Source organism: Leopardus geoffroyi, chromosome C2, assembly GCF_018350155.1.
Source record: "Leopardus geoffroyi isolate Oge1 chromosome C2, O.geoffroyi_Oge1_pat1.0, whole genome shotgun sequence".
Lineage (NCBI taxonomy): Eukaryota > Metazoa > Chordata > Mammalia > Carnivora > Felidae > Leopardus > Leopardus geoffroyi.
In genome coordinates this window covers 49,351,269-49,368,918 of record NC_059333.1, presented here as the reverse complement: position 1 = coordinate 49,368,918, position 17,650 = coordinate 49,351,269, and the positions used below count along the sequence as shown (strand labels likewise).

Genomic DNA, 17,650 nt, shown 5'->3' with positions numbered 1-17,650 from the left:
TTGAGTTTGACAAATTTATTGGTATTTTAGTAAAGACATTCATCTCAGTCGTTTCTCTCCCATCTTGACCTTAGGCTAATATTTGAGTCAAGAAAAGAATATGTAGGAGAGGGATGTTATTTTAACATAAACAGTAAAATGGACAAAAGTGGAAAGTTTGCCTACATTAAAGCAAGTTAAATTCATGTATCTTGATATAATTAAATCATGTAAGAACTAATAGTTCTATATACATTTCCATTGTTTTACTTGGGGCTTACTCTAAACTTAAATGCAAATGAACAAGTGTTAGGAATATATACAGGCTGCTTCTCTGGAGTTATTACTTATTAAAAGAGCTTGGCGAGTAGTTCCCACCAATAAAATAGTCTGAAGCTGCCTCCAAATTAAACATTGCAGGAATTTTCAATTTTTGTTTCTTTTATCTGTGACTAGGTTTTTAAAGATGTGTTTAACTATCACATTAAAAAAGAATTCATATACAAAAATTAAAAAAAAAAACCTACAATACACAGATCTAACAACGTATATGTGGTCAAAGATTCCATAAAATATGTTTAAAGATGCATTTTCTTTTTATCTTCAGTACCTAAAATGTGCTTTTGAGAGGCCATTGGTTAATATGTATACACTCAAATAAACCACAGTACTGTCCTAAAATAAAGAATTCTTGTATTAAGTTCAAATCAAATTTGCTTTCACAAGTTAGTAACTTAAATTAAGCTTTAACAAAGTTACAGAAAGTGCATCTTTCTCATTTTCATCTTCATACAATGTTGTCTTTTTGGTGTTTCTACTTTTTAAAAAATAAAAACAGCCACATATTTAAGTATTATGTACATTTAAATTTTTGGTGGTGGTTTGTATTTTAAAAGAAACAGCTTCCTTATGATTTGCCTCAAGATCTGGTGGAAATGCTTGCAGCAACTAACTAGTAACAAAAACCAAGAGAAGCACATTCAAAATACTGATTTACTTTGGTAGCAAATGGTCTTTGAAGACTAATGAAGGTAGACAAGACCCGTTAAGGTGAAGTGGGCTATTTCAAATACTCAACAATTTACATAAAATTAAAAAAAAATTTTTTTTCAAGAGCTAAGCATCTGTACCAACTGATAGTAATGCAATACCTAGTTTTTGATGACTTGAAACGAAACAAATGCCCATTAGGAAAAAAAAAGGCTGTATTTTAATTTTATCTAATGTACTTTCAGTCAATAGTCCAGTAACATTTTCCTCCCAATACAGTACTCCCTCTCTATAAGGCTGTTCCTGGGAGCCAAACACTTCAGTGTAATAAGGGAGTAAAGAGTAATTGCTTGCAGTTTAAATAGACAATAACTTTTTGCGTCCCTCTTAATGTGCTAATAATTGCGTCTAAAAAAATATGCAATTCTTAGAAAGGTACCATTTCTGATTTTTTTATTATCTGTAACCTTTGGAAACTAATCACATGAAACTACAAAATTAGCAAATGTCTTGAAATCTGTATATAAAACATAAATTACCTCTAATTTCAAACTCTCATTTATTAGTGTACCACTCAATCTTTAAAAAAAAAAAAAAGGCGGCTCCAAAGATAGTCTTATACCATTCTTTAAAAAAGGAAACTGTTCCTTTTAACTTTACACCCACCCCACACCCAATTTCAAAACACATCATTTAATTGTCTTGGTCATGGACATTTCCAAGATGAGATTTTATATTTCGCTCCCATAGCTTCTGGTTATCAGAAAAACCATGCTTTCCTTTATTGAAGGAGTTTGGTCCTGCTGATGTTGGTGTATCCCTGTGTTAAAAGACAGGAAATTTATTTTAAAAGTTATATAAGGCCTTTCAAAACATATTTGTTTAGTACCTATTATGAACACAAGCTGAACATCAGAAATCCCTACACAATTAAAAAAAAATACTTTCTATAAGCCCCATTCCTAAAATTTCAGATTCAGTAGGTCTAAAGAGGGACCAAGCAAATTTGTAGTTTTAACAAACATGTAAGGTACTTTTGACACATAGCTAAGGGTGGCAACCGTGACAGTTTTTAAAACTGTTGCTTGAAACCCACTAACAGGGTCATAAAATCAACTGATGGCTTGCCATCAGCATCTATAAAAAACGAAATCGAAGAAAAACATGAAGATGTATTACACATAAAAGGGTTCAGGTGCCACTGTGGACTTGTGTCATATTTACTTCAATTTTATGTTTTACATGTTTTTAAATGTGTGTGTGTGTGTGTGTGTGTGTGTGTACACACACACACACACACACACACACACACACAAACTGGGTATTTAGACTGGGTTCGACAGTAAGTCTAAAGTCTCACTCTGGGTCCCAGTATGAAAGGAAGGTACTCCTTTTCTCTTACCGGAAGGGAAAATAACATCACTGACAGCTCACAGAATTGTTTTGCCCGAATATTTAAGAAAAGTCGGAACACTAAAAGATCATTCTCTAGAATCTTTATAAAAAAGCACATACCTTCCAATGTTCTTCATCCTCATCTTTGCTTCTGGAGGCATTTCCTCTGGTTCACTCTGGAGGGGAAAAAAAGCAGAGATGACTCATTACAGGTTTATTAAAATTCACTTGCTAACTCATAATACTAAATTTGTATCTAAGCCTTTTAGCATTTTCAATACTGTAAATCTTTGTAAAAGGAAAAAATTATTTATCTTAACTACATTTTAAAAAGAAACACAGGGGCGCCTGGGTGGCGCAGTCGGTTAAGCGTCCGACTTCAGCCAGGTCACGATCTCGCGGTCCGTGAGTTTGAGCCCCGCGTCAGGCTCTGGGCTGATGGCTCAGAGCCTGGAGCCTGTTTCCGATTCTGTGTCTCCCTCTCTCTCTGCCCCTCCCCCGTTCATGCTCTGTCTCTCTCTGTCCCAAAAATAAATAAACGTTGAAAAAAAAAAAATTTAAAAAAGTAAATAAATAAATAAATAAAAAAATAAAAAGAAACACAGCTTCAAGTGTTGATTTTGCATAAAGAAAAAAATCTGGAAAAACTTGGTATTCTAGAACCAAAACCATTTGCTTACTATGCTACACATACACATTGTGCTAAATTCTTTAATATGTACCATCTTTATGGGTGCCTGGGTGGCTCAGTCGGTTAAGCATCCGACTTTGGCTCAGGTCATGATCTTCACGGTTGATGAGTGCCAGCCCTGCATCGGGCTCTGTGCTGACAGCTCAGAGCCTGGAGCCTGCTTCTGATTCTGTGTCTCCCTCTCTCTGCCCCACCCCTGCTTGCGCTCTGTCTTTGTCTCTCAAAAATGAATACATGTTAAAAAAAATTAAAATTAATATGCACTATCTTTAATTTTTTTTTTTTTTTTTTTTGAGAGAGAGGGAGGGAGAGGGAGGAAGGGGCAGAGGCAGAGAGAGACAGAGACATAGACTCTGAAGCAAGTTCCAGGTTCTGAGCTGTCAGCACAGAACCCACTTCAGATCCTGACTCCCTTTTTCTCTGCACCTCCCCTGCTTGAGCTCTCTCAAAAATAAACATTAAAATAAAATAAAACCCTAATCACATCCTAAAATAATACAAAACAAACCCCTCCCCCAAACAAATAAACCCTAACAAATCTTATCATCACTTGCATTTTATTTATTTATTTGAGAGAAAAAGAGTGAAACCTCGCAAGTAGGGGAGAGGGGGCGGAGGGAGGGAGAGAGAATCTCAAGCAGGGTCCACACTCAGCTTGGAGCCTAAGGCCCTGGGATTAGGACCTGAGCTGAAATCAAAAGAGTTGGCTGCTCAGGGCACCTGGGTGGCTCAGTCAGCTGAGTGGCCAGCTTCTGCTCAGGTCCTGATCTCACTGTTTCTGAGTTTGAGCCCCATGTCTGGCTCTGTGCTGACAGTTCAGAGCCTGGTGCCTGCTTCGGATTCTGTGTCTCCCTCTCCGTCTGCCCCACCCCCCCTCCACTTGTGCACCCAAGCGCGTGCTCTCTCTCTCTCAAAAACAAATAAATATTTTAAAAATTAAAAAAAAAAAATTTGGCTGCTCAACTGGCTGAGCATTTGCATTTTAAAGTTGAGGTAAACAAGGTTAGTTTGTCCAAAGTCACAAAGCTAATAAATAGCAAAAGAGTTGGATGCCAAAGCAAAGAATCTTAGTAACTTTATGGTATTGTTCCTTCTAAAAACGTCTCCTTCACTATAAAGATATCTCGAATATCTTGAAAGTTCATTCATTAGTACTTACATAAATGTTGAAAAGATATATGGTAAGTTAAATTCCTTTTTTTTTTTTTAAGTTTATTTATTTTTGAGAGAGTGAGCATGCACAAGCAAGCGGGTAAGGGGCAAAGACAGGGAGAGAGACAGAATGCCAAGCAGGCTCTGCATTGTCAGTACGGAGCCTGATGCAGGGCTCGAACTCACAAACTGTGAGATCATGACCTGAGCCTAAGTCAGAGGCTTAACTGACTGGTAAGTCAAATAAATGCTGCTGCTGAGCTAAATATTCTTTTTTTTTTAAAGTAGGCTCCAAGTCCAACATGGGCTTGAACTCATGACCCAGGATGAAGAGTCACATGCACATCCTACTGACCGAAACAGACAGGTGACCCCCAAGCCCCCTTTTAGGTAAGCTCCAACAACCCTCAGACCAACAGTCATGCGCGCTTACCTACTACTGAGTCAGCCAGGCACCTCTAAATATTTTTAAAAAAAAAAAATTTTTTTTTTCAACGTTTATTTATTTTTGGGACAGAGAGAGACAGAGCATGAACGGGGGAGGGGCAGAGAGAGAGGGAGACACAGAATCGGAAACAGGCTCCAGGCTCTGAGCCATCAGCCCAGAGCCTGACGCGGGGCTCGAACTCACGGACCGCGAGATCGTGACCTGGCTGAAGTCGGACGCTTAACCGACTGTGCCACCCAGGCGCCCCTAAATATTTTTTTAAAAGAGTGTTCTCAAGATCTAGTCTAAAGGGGTTTCTACTGGTCAAATCTGGAGCAAGCATTATAGCTTACTGAATAAAGAACTGATGAACCTACACTTACATAAATAAGGGGAAGTTTTTCCTTATAGTAGAGACAATAAATATACAAGAGATAAAAGAAAAAGAAAAATCGTAACTGATTCTGGTAGGAATCCCTCAATGGATGTTAACACTCATGAGAATGTTTTTATTATTACTATTTTCTTAAATGTTTATTTCTGAGAGAAAGAGCACAAGCAGGGGAGCAGCAGAGACAGCAGAGAGCCCGTTTCATGAGATCATGACCCGAGCTGAAGTCAGAGGTTTAACTGACTGATCCACCCAGGTGCCTTGTATTTTTTTTTTAATTACAGATTTTATTTTTAAGTAATCTCTACACCCAACTTGGGGCTCAAATATAAACCCCAAGATCAAGAGTTGCAAGCTCTACCAACTGAACCAGCCAGATGCCCCCCATATAATCTTTAATTATAAAAGGTAAAATAATAATCTGAAAAGCAGAAGGGTGCCCGGGTGGCTCAGTTGGTTAAGCTACCGACTTTGGCTCAGGTTGTGATCTTGTGGTTCGTGAGTTCGAGGCCGGCGTCGGGCTCTGTGCTGACGGCTTGGAGCCTGGAGCTGGCTTTGGATTCTGTGCCTCCCCCTCTCTCTGCCCCTCCCCTGCTAATGTTCAAAGATAAATAAACATTAAAAAAATTTTTTTTGAAAAGCAGAGGAATCTGGCAGACATCACTTTAACCAAAAGATCAAAGTTAGCACCGTCAGTAATGGGACATATTGACAACATGTGCACTCTGATTATGATGCATTAAGAACTTGGCATAGCTTCTGTGGTACTCCTGCCAAAGTAAGTAATGTGAATCTAATCATAAGGAAACATCACACAAATTCAAACTAAGGAAAACTTTACAAAATAACTGGCCTGGACTCTTCAAAAATGTTAATGCCATAGAACAGAGGCCAAGGAATTGTCCAAATTAAAGGAGACTAAAAAGGTAACAATGAAAAATATATTTTTAAAATTTAAAATTAATTAAATGGATGCCCTCTTTGTCAAATATATTTTAGGCCCAGATATATATCCCGTGTTACTTATGTTCTGCAGAAAAAGGAAAAACCAGATGATTTTAGATACACACATTCTTTTATCTAAGAGACAAGTTAAAATTAATATCCTTTACCATCATTAACTTGTTAATTTCTCCATTTGCCAAACAGGAATAACTACATTGCATGATTCATAGGAATATATGGAGGATAAAATAAAGTTATATGAAAAGACCCAAATTGTTAGGCATTCAAAAAAAGCCATTACCATCATGTAGGTGTTTACCATTTCCAGCCTCTCTTTTCACACACACTGTTCCCTTTTTCGTATATTGTCCTTCTCTCATACATTCTGTACATAGCAAAAAGCTACCTAATCTCTCAAGAATGTTAGAGATAACAGAAAACATGGGATATTATTTTTTAGTTTTTTTTTTTTAACGTTTTATTATTTACTTTAGAGAGGGACAGAGTGTGGGTAGGGGAGGGACAGAAAGAGAGGTAGACATAGAAGCTAGAGCAGGCTCTGAGCTGTCAGCATAGACATTTCCACAGAATCCTACAACTCTGACAAGTAGTTTAAAAATGTATGATTTAAACTGACCTTTCATTTTACAACTGAAAAACGAAGTCTCCAAAAAGGTAAAGTGATTTATTTCACAGGCTTTCTACTAGTTGGTAACTGGACAAGACAGGAGAAGAATCCAGGTCTTCCCACTGCCAGTTCAGTGCTGGCATCTAGTTACTTGGCCTCTCTTCCTTCCTTGAATTTCCATTATCACTTCATATCTTTGTATACTTTTGAGTTTCATTTTGTACTATTTTATGCCCTATGAGACTGAGTTCCTGGAGGGACATGTCTGAATTATCTTTGCAATCTCACTGTGCCTAGCATATAGAAACTACTCAGGGGCGCCTGGGTGGCTGTTGATTGGGCGACCGACTTCAGCTCAGGTCATGATCTCACGGTTTGTGGGTTTGAGCCCTGCGTCGGGCTTTGTGCTGACAGCTAGGAGCCTGGAGTCTGCTTCAGATTCTGTGTCTCCCTCTCTCTCTGCCCCTCCTCAGCTCATGCTCACTCACTCGCTCTCTCTCTCTCTCCCAAAAATAAATAAACATTAAAAAAAGTTGCTCAAGTGTGTGCAATAGGTTAAGTGCAAAGAATCCAGAGATAACCACAGTAATTCTTTACCTACTGATCTGGGCTCTAATCATTCCATACTTATCCTTGCCCAAACGGCTACAGAAATCTCCAGTCCAGACAAATACAGCTGCTAGTATTTATGACTTGTCTTAGCTTATAAAAGTATTCTTTGGTTTGTCAAAACCCTGCCTAATGTTTTAGTATCCAATTCTTACTTCTCTTTTATGTTCTTCCCAATTATTTCAGCCCACACTGTGCTCCTCTGAATGTGTAATTCTTATCCATATTGTTTTTGAGAGCAATTACTCATGTACCCTGTTAACAGTTAATTGTTATACAATGGGGTCACATCTTAAGAGGGGGTTAGGTTTCTAAAGTCAGAGACCAAAGAAAAAAAATCAGTCAAAATGATGCTTTAAATTCCATACGTTATTCATAAGCACAAGAAGAGAGGGACACTGTGAGAGGCATGAAAGAGCTAAGTCTGTCTAAGAGAATAGCAGATAAGCAACTCGTGCTCACTTTGGAACACATGCTTAATGAACACAACTTCTAGCAGAATCACCTGCACTATTAGCCATTCCTCATGGGAGAAAACACTATAGCTGTCTTTTGTAAGCTGAATGAATGCATGATGCCTGAACACTGAAGACTCCAACTATAAAATTATTAAAGGCAGCAGCATTAAATCTGTCTTTTCCTGGATCCTACATATTTCCTAGCACATATATATGATATATGTATCAACACATATATCAAGCATTTGTTGATTTGATTCTTAAGGTCATTGCCCCCAAAGGCAGTTATATTTTAAATAATCCTACAACCACATAAATAGAAATATCCAGATTTTGCAGGCATCACAAAAAATCTATTCAGAATTACAAAGAAAATTCACTAGTACCATTAATGCAACCTACAACCTGCCACTAACTTCATTAAAGAACTGATTCAAGTAAAATAAACAAAACTAGGTATCAACTTACATCTTCATCTTCATTAAAAGCTGCTGCTACTGAAAGTGTTTTTGGAGCAAGAGTTGGAACAGTTTCTTTAGGCTTCTGAAGAAGAAACACATTAAGAAGTATCACATAACGTTTACACAGGCTTATTTAATGATACAAATAATTTATCTTCAAAGATTCAATTTTATGTTTTCATAGAAACATACTAAGGAACTCAGAACAAACTTTAAAGAACTCCATTTTCTCTTTTTACAAATGTGGTTATCAATGGGTAGCTTTAATTTTATTAATGATATGTCCATTTGTTTTTATCCTGTAAAAGATTTTCTAGTCAGGATCTGTAATTTAATATCATTTAGCTAAGGGATACCTGGTAAAGGTAAAGGGAAATGATTAGTAGTACTTGCCCACAGTGGCCAAGAATGAATTGCAGTGTGACTTAAGAACATAAAAGACACCAAGACTCCTCTCTCTACTAGTGTTCTGCCCTGTAGCCCGTAAATATGTTTCTCTTCTATCCAACCTAAGTTTTTGAGGTAAACTGCTCTATCATCATCCTCTCACCATCAATCTGGTCTTCAACCCACTGCAATCAGGCTTCCTCCTTCATTCTCCCATGGCTCCTCACTCACCTAGAATCAGGTGACCTTGATTCTGTAGGGTCACCAATGACTGGTGTGCTGCTTTTGACTCTAATCACCAGCTCCTTTTTGAAAACACTCCTACCTTGAATTCTCTGACACTGCTTTTTATAGGCTATTCTAATTCTCTGACCTTTTGTTCTTTGTTTCCTCCTGTTCCCCCCTTAAATAACACACACCCAAGATTCTGTTCTTAGTGACCTTTCCTTCTCTGTACTTCCCTGGTCATCTCCATTCACTCCCATGGTTTTAACTACCAAATCTTAAATGTCTACTCCCAAATAGAATGTCACATGCCTACTGGAGCTCCACTTAAGAGCTCCGATGGGCACTTTAGTTTGACAGTGTTCTAAGTACCCAAGCCAGAAATCCTTTTCTTCAACTTGGCTCTATCATAAAGTCCTGTAGATTAAATATTTAATAGACTTACGTCTCCCTCTGCCTTCCCATCAACTACCATACTATGGACACCTAAGGCCCTTTAGCATTACTTGCCTGAACTACTGTTAGAAATACCATCCCCTACTCTCAATTTTCTCCTCTATAATGGCACCAAAGTGGTATTTCTAAAATGCACATCTGTTTAAGGGTTAAGCTTCCTTACACCAGTTTCATAGCTCCACTAGAACTTAAAGAATAAAACCAAACTATGCAAGTCCTTTATGATTTGGTTCTATGGTCTCATTTAGCGGGGCTTTTCATCCCTACATTTGCATACCAATTTCCAACTACAAACATTTTCCTGAATGTACCATGTGGCTTCACATCTAAACTACTTTTGCATGAAATTCTTTTTATCTGAGATGCCCTTTGCCTCCTGTCTATACAGTTAAGGCCAACTCAAGCATCACTTCATCAGTGAAATCTTCTCTGATCTCCTGAAACAAAATGAACCACGCTTTCTTTTTATAACACAAACACTTCTGTCAATAGTACTTGCTTTTGAAGGAATAAAAGCCATTAATTTGGAGATTATGCATAAAGACTCTAGAAATACCCTTTACTCTTTTAAAGATGTCAGATATTTGATGTTGTACATACATATATGACACAAGTATCTGCTGATCAACTATCTTTTCATATCATATAATAAAAGCAATAGTTTCAACTATTTTTTGTATCTTACATCCCACCTCCCTAAGACAACTGTGGTTATACTATAGTTTATTTTATGAAAACAAGTTTTTGTTTTCCAAAGATTAAGAAATTTTTACTGAGTAGACTTTCTCAACCAAAACCCTCCCTTCTAAAATGAGGAGGAATTACTACATCATGTCAATGATTTAGAAAAAGTAGGGATTTGCATATCTAATTTAGGGGTGTGTTGAACCACAGCAGAATCTATTATCGAGAGGAATATCTATATTGAAGTGTGTCTGAGAATACATGTTGAATGACTATCAGAAAAACACAAATACTTATGCAGTTAGGTCTATGCAACTTTATAAAAAAAACATATTAAACAAAAAGAAATCAGCTCAAATAGGAAGAAAAGTTATGAAGTAATGAAGTTATGAGCAGAATGTCTTTTGTTTGGAATGAATTTTTTAAAGGAATAAAAAGAAAACAAATAGGAAAAAGCAAAACAACATAGGGTAGGAGTAGGGGTCCTGAGAAATGGTAGCTCTTCTAAAACTGTAAGTATAACTCAAACACATTGACTCTAGTAGGAACTTGATCCATATCATATTTTTAAGATCTTGGAATGAACATCATACACAGAATAAAGCTGTGTGCACCTGGCAAATAAGCATTAATTTTCACAGAACAGACATGAATACATGAATAAACAACTCAAAAGTAGTAATTCTAGTAATTTTAGGATTATTCTCTTTACACAAGAATGTGACTATTTTCTAAAGCCAACAGTGTACACTATTTAAGTAACATTTTTTTCTGAAAGACCTATGTGGTTGAAGCATATGAAATTGTCACTTTTGTAGGTCAAAATTAGTCAAATATCAAAACTTCATAAGCTTCAATCTAATATTTCAAAACTTTCCAGATACTCCACAGTTAGTTAATTATTAACTTAAGGTTTATATTTAAAACAAGGGACCAAAAGTTGATCTGTCATTGGATATATAGAACTCAATGTCCATTTGTAGCTCCAAAGTAAAGTGACCAGGAAGCTCTTCTTATCAAGCAGTATCTCACTAGTACTTATTTCTAGAAATATTATTTTTAATATCACTGGAATTGAAAAATAAGGAAAAAAAATGAAATTCTTTCTGAAAATGTTTTTCAGAGGTTTTACTCAACTGAGAAAAATTCTAAGCTGTTACTTTATAAATTATATATTCCCTATAATAGTTGCTCCTTCTCATACTCCAAACCTTTTTGAAAAAGTTTTACTGAGTTATGATTTATCCATATTGTTCTTGAACATAGAGCTAATAACTTCTTAAATACTTAACATGTAAGTTCATGTACCAAAGTACCTTTTTACACTCAATTTACCATAACCCCATAAAAGCAGGTTTCCAAAACAAATTCTTAAGCCCCATTATGCACACCATATAGATCAAATAACAACTCACACTTGATCCAAGTTTGATGGATATGGCTGAGGCTTTCTTTGTCGTCTGACTACCTATGGCAAATCCAAACTTGGAGATCTTTGTAGGCTTTGTTGGGAGGTCTGCAGCTTCTTCTTCAGCTGATCGCTTCTCAGCGCTGCGACTGGAACTTTCCCCTCCATTACTGGAAGAAACAGTCTTAGTTTTCACAGGTTTTTCTGCTTCTTCTTCAGGTCCTGGTGAAGTCGAAACAACTTACCAAGATGAGCTATTTTTACTGAGCAGATTGATGGGAGCAGCAACCTCAAAAAGCATCGTTATAAGGAAGATACCTCTGCAGGTGTCACCTACTGACCCAACAGTCTCTTCCACTGTGTTAGAGTGTACAGCAGGAACTGAGATTGTGTGGCAGTAGAAGAGGGTCCCATGAATTAACTAGCATAAAATACAGAGCAATTTAAAATTATAAACGTAGAGTTCATATAATGTAAGACCCTTCAACTAAACACTATTATAGAAGTTATCTAATAATCTAATTATTTGTGGAATTTTGCTTTTTAGAAATTAAGGCCTGTAAGTTCTTCTACACAAACTAGCTTGTGAATATTAGTCCACGTCACAGAAAAACACATTTGACTAATAAATTCTAACATTCTTCAATTATGTACTACTAGTTATACAAAGTACCTAGCTATGAATGGTCCATTATTACCTGAACTACAGTGCTAATACAGCCTGGAGTAATTTTCTTGAGTGATGTGTGCCTCATGTACCTCTCACACGATTTTTAGAGTTGAAAAGGAAACTCAAGGAAGCCTTCAAGTCATCCCCTCTAATGTAACTTAATTCTACTTTGAAAGCTTGGTTATCATCTGTTTTAACGATCATACTTAGGTTCATACACTACTTTTTATAATGAAAGAAAGATGAACTAATTATAATTTCAAATAGTAGAAGCCATACATATGTAGACTAGGAATGTAAGAGGGCTTTCAATGATTTGGCTTGAGTCTGTATTAATCAATGAATGGTAACAGTAAGTTTTTATTTTGAGTATCTTTGGTCCTTTGCACAAGAAGGCTACTTAATATATTGGAATGTAAGATAGAAGAAGTTTGGTTGATTATTAAAAATTTTATTTTCTTGCCCCAATTCACCCTAGAGAATGTTTTCTGTTACACTAGTTTATGAAGACAAGATGCTCTAAGCAATATCCCTGACAACTGTTAAGAAAACAGGACATTTCTAGAATGGGGGGAAAGCGGGAAATCAAACACAGATAGATGGACAAGTAATATTAAAAAATCCAGAGACTATATATCTTAATCCATATATTTCTGGAATGAAGAGGTCTCTAAATTAATAAGCACTTTGAACAGAACATTTGATTGCGTTTATAGGAAAGACAACAGGAACTCTATCCCCTTTGGACAGCGGTGAAAGTTATAATAAAAATGTTGAGGAGGAATTAAGCAGGATTAGGTTTTGGGATTTCCCCAGGAGACAAAGATAGCACTGGAATGGTTGCTGGAGGTGCCAGTCACTTACTTAGATATGAAATTACAATAGCACCTGAAGAATGTAAGATTAATATTCAATAGTTGAAATACAGAAATAAATGTAGAATTTCTTAAAAATAAGACAGTATTATGCCAACATTAGTTTATAACTAAAAGCAGTGTTCTAAATTTCATTCTGCATTGTTTATAGTTTTGATCAATTATGAATTATACTGTAGAACCTAAACAATAACTATTTCTTTGTGACTGACAGCTAAAATTGAAAACTCAGTCTCTACGTATGGGAACACATATAAACATATAGAAAATGCACTGGGTTTACAAAAAGAAACTATATATATTAAGGCACAAATTTTGTGCAAACACAAACTCTAGAAAACATCAAATAGCATAAAGAACATTTAGTCTTGACTGTGGTATATACAACTCTGCTTTTGAACTGTGACCCAAGAACTATACATAATTACTCAAGATCTCCAGTTCTTTAAAGAAACCTATCTTTTCTTAATTCTAGGTCTCCTTTTACCCACAAAATTCCGGAACAAAGAATCTAGAAAAACGATAGCATAAATATGAAACAAAATGAAAAACATAAATCTTACTATAATATTAGTACAATTAAGTGTGATAACTGGCTGAACTCGTATGTGATAATATATGAAACAATACTATCTGTCCAATCCCATGATGCTATAGGGAAGATTTCTATAGACACTGCTGTAGAAAAGGTAGCATGAACGGGGAAGTTGGGAAAACTACCATTAATTAGGTAACCAACTGGCAGCAACTCAATTTTATTTTTATCTGCCCTCTTGACACCTTAAGAGGCAGACTATTAAGACCACCCACATTTCAGGTCCACACTGAAGATGAAACATGCTATGTCTAGTAGGTCATTTCTAAACACGACTGATTCCAGATCCAGCAATTATTTTTGGACATAGTAAATAACTCTTTGGCCTTGCTCTTCTCAAGAAGCTTTTTTTTTTTTTTTTTTAAACAACTGTAAATACTCAACAACTTTAGAAATTATCCGCTCTTCAGCAAAGGGATGGGGGAAAGGGAGTGAAGGAAAGTAGGTGTACTATTAGTACTTATTACTTAGCCTTAAATGGCTCAATGTATCACATGGATTGGAGCTGCTATTTTCTCTTTAGGTAATCTAATAATTACGTAGTAAAATACACAAAACATTTAGGAAATACAGCAAATGGAAACAGCAATGAAAACAGAAAAATGTGACAGACAAATCCATATTATCAATGAGACTGTTGTCACAGTTTGTACAAATCTATAGTTCATCAGAAGAGAAAATTATTTCAACCTAATTTGAGCTTTGAAATATACCATTAAATATCAACACTAATTCAAGGTCCATTAAAGTGTTTATCTTTAAATACAACATGTTCTGCACTTTAGCATTTGGGAGCTTTTAATCAAGAACTCCTGTTTTCAATTTATTTAATGAGATCGCTGAATTTTGGAAAGTGAAAAAATTTTTAGATGGCCATAGTTTGGCAATGTGAAAATTTTAGCAATATGACTTACATTTTTGTTCTTTGTTTTTAATAGGGATTTGAAATTCTCTTTATTTCCTATTCATTGAATCTCACTACACATCCCTCATTAAAAGTAGTTCAAGGTTGGAACTTTTAGATTCTGAGGGAGAAGCAAGAGTCATCTGTCAGAATATCCATGCTGCAGAGAATGTGACTTTTATTTTATTTATTTTTTCATGCTTTTTAAAAAAATGTTTATTTTTAAGAGAGAGAGAGAGAGGGGGAGAGAGAAGAGAGAGAGTGCAGGGGAGGGAAAGAGAGAGAGGGAGCTAGAGGATCACTGACAGTAGAGAGCCAGATGGGGGCTCCAACTCAAGAACCCCAAGATCATGACCCTGAGCCAAAGTAGGACACTTAACTGAGCCACCCAGGCACCCCTATTTATTTTTAAGTTTATTTATCTTGAGAGAGAGAGAGAGAGAGAGAGAGAGAGAGAGGGAGAGGGAGAGAGGGAGAGAGGGAGAGAGAGAGAGAGAGAGAGAGAGAGGGAGAGGGAGAGAGGGAGAGAGGGAGAGAGAGAGAGAGAGAGAGAGAGAGAGAGAGTGAGAGTAAGCTCAGGGGAGGGGCAGAAAGAGAGAATTCCAAGCAGGCTCCGCACCATCAGTGCAGGCCTGAACTCAGGGACTGCGCAAGATCATGACCTGAACCGAAACAAAGAATTAGACGCTTAACCGACTGAGCCACCCAGGCGCCTGGCAACTTACATTTTAAAGAATATGTGATCAGTTTTTTAAAAATAAAATCACAAAACAATTTACAGCAAAATATAAATGCATAAAATTATATAAAAGTACTAGATTCTTTATCAAGGATTATTTTAATAAAAGGGATTTTATTGAGTTTGTATTCATTCCGAGCAAAGAATGTAGATTAATGTGAAATCAAATTACACATGGTACTTGCACATTTTTTCTTTTCCACTGAATAGTTGGAAAGGAGGGCTTTGGAGGACAAAGTTACCTTATTTTGAAAAAAAAATTAGCTAATAAAGTTTAACTGCATAAGGGTATATTCTTCATGATCCATTTGTATTTTGGTAGCTTCTTCATTTGATAAAAGAGTACACAGCTACCTCTCCAAAAGGACTGACAAGCAGTTTAAATGAGAACATATTCAAGACCTTCCTAATGGCTGGTATAATAAATGTCACTTTCATTCAAGTAGTTCTTAGATAACCTGAAACAGCATGAGGTGGCCATGATTATGATATGGACAGCTTTTCTAAAATTTCTATTTCAAGGAGCTACAAAAATTTAGCCAAAGGAGAAAAAAAATCTGCCCAAAGCCTTATTCCCCCGCCCCCCCCCCCTTCTTTAAGGTGAGAGCAAGCTCAAGTAAGTAGCTTCTCTTACTGACATAAATTCATTCATAACTACTTATAAGAAAATACACTTCCAACTTACTGGACTGTTCAAAAGGAACTAAAAATCATAATATTCTCTAGGTTAAGTCCCTAAGATAAGCTTGACAGTGTTTGAAAATAGTGACCACTTGCCATAAAATTAGCAATTCAGCAACATCCACAGTGTTAAGTGTTTTAGCTATGATTCCTCTGTATAAATTCATTAAAAATACCTGACATTCAAAAATGGTTTATATGCAACAGCACCATTTTCTTGTGAAGGCAGGCAAATCCAAGGCAAATTATGATGAAGTTATTAAGGGATATTATTCTAAATCACAAGGATACCATAAAATTTTTGTTATCAATCACCCAAGATAATTTTATACCACCACCACACACACAAAAATATGCTAAAATAAAAACATCAATGTTCATGCTAATTATCCCTAACTGAAAGGGTGGTGGATAAATTACACAGTGGAGTTATGATGACACTTAAAGTACATTTTGGCAACACATTAAACACATCTCCCACACTCTCAAGACACTTAAAAAACTATCTTACAAAATTAAAAGATAGTCTAAAAGCCAGGTAAAATTCTTTAGGTCACAGATCTTTGTTTTTCCTCAAACTACTAATTTTTAACGTAATTTTACTCAATAATTTCCAAGATAATTTTTGAGGGGGGAAAAAATCCCTAACGAGGTAGTACTAGATGGTTTAAACTGCTGTTTTTTATTCCCAAGGCAATTCACATTAAACGTCATGTTAATAAGGTCCTAGTAACTGCTTTCGTATGCTAATAATCTGTATTTTCTTTAAATACTTCAGGGATAAGACTTGAGGAAGTCAGAATAGAGAGTAATACTTAAAACGTTCTCAAGACATTATGATCACCTCCCACGTGTTAAGTTACTTGCCTTGTTACGACAAAGGGGTATGGGCGGGCGCCTGGAAAGATGTTTCTTTCCCTTCATGCACAAGGCCCAAATTTATAAGAGTGGAGGGTACAGAATGAAGACAACTGTAATCCGAGTTCACATCGTAACAAAATACAGGAAAAGTCACACTAGCCTATTAAGCCACCTAAATATCTGTCAGCAGTTAGCTGGCAAGAACCTAACTGAGAAAAAGCAGACACTTAGAAGAAAGGCAACCAAACCCTAACCCTAAGACCCCGCATCTTAAACCAGCGGGCAGGCAATGGTGTTCTGTCCTTCCATCTCCTCGACCCATCCCCATTACAGGGTCGGTATTCAGCTTGGAAATGAAAGAGAAAAGGCCGGGGTCGTACACCACCTCAGCGAAAAGGGAGAAGCAAACTAACTCCTAGGTGTAACTTAGAGGCCAGCACCATTGGAAACTCGGCCTGTGGCCAGTGCCTGCGGCCACCGCTCGGTGACTCTTCCTGTGTGTGTGCGCGTGTTTTGTGTGATGTGCGTCTCCGGTGTGGCGGTAGCGGCTCCTGCACTGCCGCTCCTGGTCCCACCCCGAGTTCGATACCCCTCTCTGGTACCCATCTCCCTTCTCATTGGAAGCAGAGCCTCCGCTGGGGACAGCAGGTGACCAACAGTGGTCGGCTCTCCCCGGCAAGGAGGCGATGTGGGCCCGGATCCCAGCGGGCCGCGCCGGGCGTGCCCGGGTCTCGTCTGGGCCCAGCACCTGGCCGGGTGAGCGCCAGATCCGCTCATTTTCGTCCCCATCCTATTCCCCCCACCCCGGGGCGCTCAAAGAAAGGCCCAGAGCATCCCACGCAGCCCGCGACGCTGGGGTTGTGTTCACCTCCGGCGGCTCCAGCTCGCTGCGGCTTCTCAGGCTTCTCCTCTCCCGCCTTCCCGTCCGCCATTTTCCCCGCCGCGGCCTCCGCTGCAGCCACGCCAAGGACGTCACGGCCCCGCCCAGCAACCATTGAGTTTCGGAGCCAGCTCGCGAGGCTGCAGCCTAGAGCGGCCC

General features: G+C 37.5%; 1 protein-coding gene across 2 annotated transcripts; it reads right to left on the bottom strand.

Annotated features, from left to right (window-relative positions):
* On the bottom strand, nt 1-17,608 carry LOC123610802 (PEST proteolytic signal containing nuclear protein). 2 transcript variants are annotated; one of them, XM_045501871.1, is made up of 5 exons: nt 17,480-17,608; nt 11,294-11,508; nt 8,134-8,208; nt 2,485-2,540; nt 1-1,789 (listed from the first exon to the last, which is right to left on the bottom strand). In XM_045501871.1, exons 1-5 carry the CDS (start codon nt 17,604-17,606, stop codon nt 1,663-1,665), a joined length of 600 nt encoding a protein of 199 aa, XP_045357827.1. In that variant the 5' UTR covers nt 17,607-17,608; the 3' UTR covers nt 1-1,662. The 2 variants fall into 2 exon arrangements, with proteins under 2 accessions (XP_045357827.1, XP_045357828.1); XM_045501872.1 differs by lacking the exon at nt 17,480-17,608 and adding an exon at nt 11,532-11,602 and having other exon boundaries at nt 11,294-11,456.
* Between the last annotated feature and the right edge of the window lie 42 nt (nt 17,609-17,650).